General features: G+C 54.8%; 2 protein-coding genes across 2 annotated transcripts; both read right to left on the bottom strand.

Moving 5' to 3' along the window:
* Positions 1-1701: 1701 nt before the first annotated feature.
* Positions 1702-2492, bottom strand: COL26b_004713 (uncharacterized protein; the record flags this gene model as incomplete). The annotated part of the gene is made up of 3 exons (XM_053177582.1): positions 1702-1978; positions 2037-2121; positions 2228-2492. The coding sequence occupies 3 exons, from the start codon at positions 2490-2492 to the stop codon at positions 1702-1704; spliced, it is 627 nt and encodes a 208-aa protein (XP_053038475.1).
* A 938-nt stretch (positions 2493-3430) lies between these two features.
* ARD1_1 (N-terminal acetyltransferase A complex catalytic subunit ard1) lies at positions 3431-4618 on the bottom strand (the record flags this gene model as incomplete). Its single annotated transcript, XM_053177581.1, has 2 exons — positions 3431-4364; positions 4422-4618. 2 exons carry the CDS (start codon positions 4616-4618, stop codon positions 3431-3433), a joined length of 1131 nt encoding a protein of 376 aa, XP_053038474.1.
* Between the last annotated feature and the right edge of the window lie 210 nt (positions 4619-4828).

Here is a 4828-nt window from a genome sequence, read left to right as displayed (position 1 = left end):
CCGTAGCCCTCTGCTGGCTTCTCGTTGTTGTTCTAGTCATCTCGGAGACGGCTTCAATCTGATATAGACAGTTATTGAAGTGAAATGCTGTAAGTCCCACGCGTATATCCACAACCACCGGGGTCTCTTCGCAGCACTTCTAGGTACGAAGAAGAGTTTTGCTAGCCGGGAAGTATCAGTTAGCTACCCGGGCAGTATCGTAGCACATCTAATAACTGATAGCAGAGAAATAATAGGGGTAGTAATAATATCAACGGCGATAGACGAAGACGACGACGATGACGATGACGACGGCAAGAAAGTGGGAAATATAGTCGCTTTAAGAGGATAACCGTGTGTGTGGAAATTGCATGGATAGCCAACTAACACTGCCCGGCCAACAAAACTCAATAAGAAACCATAGAAATTGTTGCACTGATAGATAACCTAAGTCTCCCACGAAGAAGCCGTAAGAGCTATGCATGAAACCCTATAAGCTTCAAAGTTCATACAAAAGTTTAGGGAATGAGAGACAAAGACAGTGAGTGAGATAGGTCCAGAACGGAGCTAACAGTTCTATGGTCTCTACGATTTTCATCTACTACATATAGAATGCAGACTTCGTTATGCTTCTCAAACACTTCTGGGGCTTGTCGACAAATTTTTTCAATGCACATGGGGCTTTGATTGTGTGAAGGGCTAGGCCAGCATGGTCATCATGAGTCCGTCTCCGCGCCATATCCTGCGGGCAGACGGTTTCATTCTCTTCGATCACTCTACTTGTAGATGATCTATCCGTCAGGTGCCCGATTCTGTTCGTCAACCAGAAGGAGTCTCCAAGAAAGGAGGCATAACATGCTAAGGAAGGACTTCTGAAATGGCATCAACATGCCACATGGAAGTTTCAGTCTTTACTGAGAAGAACACCACGTTCTAGAGGCTTAATATCTTCGGATTGCCTGAGCGTTCCATCCAAAACCGGTACTTAGCTGTGTGGAATATCTTGTGGACAAGCTGTTCATGAGTAAAACAGTTTCACCCAAGTGCTCCATCCATGTGAAGAAGAGCTGGCTCAACATATCCCTTTTGTCGGGTTTCAGACGATTAACAACGAACATGAAACGTCTTACGAGATTATGAGGTACAACATGAGCAGAAGCCATGGGAATGTCGTAGCAGTAGCCATAGACTACTCGGAGAGACCATGGACGTTCTCTTCGCCCGCTCATGTCGTGCCTCTGCAACCATGTCCGATTCGATGCACAAAATTCAGGGGGGCTCACTTTCAAACAGGCGTTGTTGAAGGGTTTCCTGGTATTTACCCACAGGAGGCGGGTTTCGCAGCTTGGGTGGCTGCGTTGACGTGATGTACAGATTCTACATAAGGAAAATAAAAAGGTGCCTGTTGAGGACGCTCAAAGGAACCAGATCCAAGGTCCCAACGAAGCGTAACTCCTCGTCTCGCGCTCCCAGACATGTCCGCTCCCTAGTTACCTAGGGGGCGCGGCTTTCTGGGTTACATGAACCTCCTACACGGGTCATTGAGCATTCATGCGTATTTGGTTCCATAACACCCCCTAACCCCGGTGTCTATATCCCGATACCACCAATTTCCGCTCCTTCTTTAGATGCTGGTGAATTAATTAGAAACACATCTCCTCCATCCCTTTCTTTTACACAGGTTCGTTTTCGAGAATGGGCGAGTTCCGACGGTTGCTTCGTCTAGTGGTGGGCAGCGTGGGTCTCGCCGTGGTAGCCGACGATCTTGAAGCGGCCAATCATCTCGCCGACGGTGAAGAAACCGAGGCACTCGGCGGCGACGACGGCACCGGTGGCGACGGTAGCGGTGTTGATGCGCGAGGCCAGGTTGGCGGGCTTAGCAGCGGCAGCGGCGGAGGCGGCGGAGCTGGCGGTCGCGGAGGCGGAGCTGAGGAGGCCGCTGGGGTTCTTGAGGGAGTTCACGGCAGTCTGGAAGTAGGTCTGGAAGGTGGAGACGGGGCTGCGGACGACAGTCAGATGCTGGAAAGCCTTGATGTCGCGTAGTCACGGAAGCTTACGGAGGAGCCATCTTCTGGCCGTGGAAGACAATCTTGGAGAGCTCGAGACCGACGCGGGAGTAGTAGACGACCCAGGGGACCTGCTCTATAAGCGCAATTGGGTCAGCACTTGATCCTGTCACAACGCTCGGGATACGCATGGCAACGCTTCCTCGGAGCGTATTCCTGTTCATATCCCAGATGTCACGTACTCTCGATAAAGCCGATAACCTTGCCGGTACGGCCGCCGACCTTGCCGAGGGCATTAACGGCACCAGAGATGGCGGGACCAGCAGCGCTGGCGGCGCGGCTCAGGCCCTGAGCAGCCTTGGCGGAGTACTCGCTGGCCTTCGCGGCAGCATCCTTGGTGGCATCGGTGGCCTTCTTGGAGGCGGTTGACTCGAAGCGGACGGCAGCGCGGGAAGGGAGAGTGCGGGCGGTGGTCCGCATCAACGGACGAGCGAGGGCGGAAGACATTTTGGCCGAGGGAAAGGATCGAAAATCTGGAGGAACAAAACCGGTGGATCTGAAGTCGGTCGGGGATGGATCGAATTGAACGGCTCCGGGGGTGAGGGGGGAGCTTCGTTGGCGGCCAATTGATGGAGGAGGGGAGTTGGTGGTGATGGGTATTTTTGCGTGAGGAAAAAAAGAGCTCTTTCCCTCACAAACTGTCAGTCTCTGCCTCCGACCTCTCGGAAGATTTCGCTTGTGCTGTTGTTGCGAGCCGGACAGGTGGCCCGTGCGTTCTACGACTCGCTGAGGTGCTGTCGCTGTTGCTGTTGCTGTTGCTGCTGTCGCCGCGGTGTCGTTGGTGCTGTGCTGCTGCCCAAGTTGTGGCTGTCCAGTTGCACCAACCCTGAAAAGACAAGAAAAAAAAAATAGTTCAATTACCACACTGAGCTCCCGGTGCGCCACTCCTTCCATGTACCTTGCCTTTTCCGCAAGGGCAGGAACAGGCGCGCCGGCCGGTACAACGGGCTATGCCGCTTTGAGGGCACATAGCCAATGAGATTGCGAGACTAGCCCGGATGTGGGGATTCTCCTTGGGCGGAAGTTGCGCACCAAAGGGAGTTACCCTTGAAGGAAACGCAGGGCAATGGGCAAGAACGGGGTTCTATCATGATGCGCTTGCCAAAAGTTGATTGCCTCGTGATTTTATTCCATAGCTCACTCTTGGTGGCTTCACATCATTTTGGTCTTCCAACTTTCACGAACGTCTTCCACGCCAATGCTATGCAAGCACCACCCCCACCATCACCCAACCAAAACAATTACAGGCAAAAACATTCACACAACGGCAGATTACGAATCATTGGAAAATTGTCTCTATAAATATATCAAATGACCATCCATGACACCAGATCGCCAACACCGCCGTATTATGCCCAAAACACCAACCATTCCATACCCGCAGCTTAGTCCTCCAAGCTCTGGATCATGACCTTGATGGCGCCCGTCTTCGGGTCCCTGGCCGTCTCGAACGCATCGAGCGCGTTCTCCAGCTTGAACTTGTGCGTGACCAGCTTGCTGAGGTCAATTACGCCGCTCTCCACCAGACGAATCGCCCTGGGCCAGGTGTTGCAGTAGCGGTACTGCAGCTGGATGTCCACCTCGCGCACACTGGCACGCATGAAGGGAAAGCTGATCTCGTTGCGTCCAACACCAATGATGAAGACCTTGCCGCCGAACTTGCACGCCCACACGGCCGAAGCGATACTGCTCTCGACGCCGGTGCACTCCATGGCCACAGCAGGCTCAATGCCGCCGAAGGACTCGACAATGCGCTTCGCCTCCTCCTCGGCAGTGCCGCGCCCGACCTTGTGGGTAATGGCCGTGGGCACCAGCTCCTTGGCGAAAGCCAGACGGCCGTCGTCGATGTCGGTGACAACCAGCGGGCAGGCACCGGCAGCCTTGGCGCAGAGGAGGGTGATGAGACCGATGGGTCCCGCACCGCAGACGAGCACTGGGTCACCGAGGCGCACACCGGCACGCTGCATACCAGCCAGCGCCACACTCAGCGGCTCCAACATCGCACCGTTCTCGTATGTCATGTTACCGATCTTGTGGCACCACACGGCCGGGTGGTTGACATATCGCCGCAAAAGGCCCGGGACCGGCGGGGTGGACAGGAACTGCACCTTCTCGCAACCGTTGTAGCGACCAGTGAGGCACGGCTCGCATTCGTTGCAGATGACGTTCGGCTCGACGGCAACTCGGTCGCCAGGCTTGAGGTGGGTGACGCTGGGGTGGACGGCAATGATTTCACCAGCGGACTCGTGGCCGAGGATGTGGTCGCCATCGACGATCATGGGTCCGATGCATCCGTGCTTCCAGAAATGAACGTCGGACCTATGCGTCTGGTCAGCCTTGTTCAAAGTCTCTCCGGTTTTCGAGCTGGTGACTTACCCGCAAATGCCGGTGCTTCGGATGGCAATGGTGACTTCGCCATTCTGCAGTCCCTCTCCGGCCTGGACAGCCTCCAACTTGGGCTCGGCCTCGGTGATCCAGAGATCGTGTGAGGGGTTGGTGAAGACACCGATGTTAGCCTTGGACGGCTTGACGGCGCCAACGGACGCGGGAGGATCAACAGCCGAGGGAGACATTGTGGAAGCTGTGCGTGTGTGTTTGTGTGTGTGCTCTGGTAGGGCTCCAAATGGTTCAGCGGCGACGAGACCAGACGGCTGGCAGCAACGAGAGCAGTGTGTAAAGGCTAGGGAGGGACAGGACAGGACAGAATGGACGAAGCGAAGCAAAGGGTCAATCGAGCCGGACGGGGTCTGGTCTACAGTGTCTGGGCTCGGCTGGATATATAA

The sequence above is a fragment of the Colletotrichum chrysophilum genome, assembly GCF_026319265.1.
Source record: "Colletotrichum chrysophilum strain AFK26 chromosome Unknown scaffold_29, whole genome shotgun sequence".
Lineage (NCBI taxonomy): Eukaryota > Fungi > Ascomycota > Sordariomycetes > Glomerellales > Glomerellaceae > Colletotrichum > Colletotrichum chrysophilum.
The sequence above is the reverse complement of the archived record's forward strand: the minus strand, read 5'-3'. Positions and strand labels throughout refer to the sequence as shown.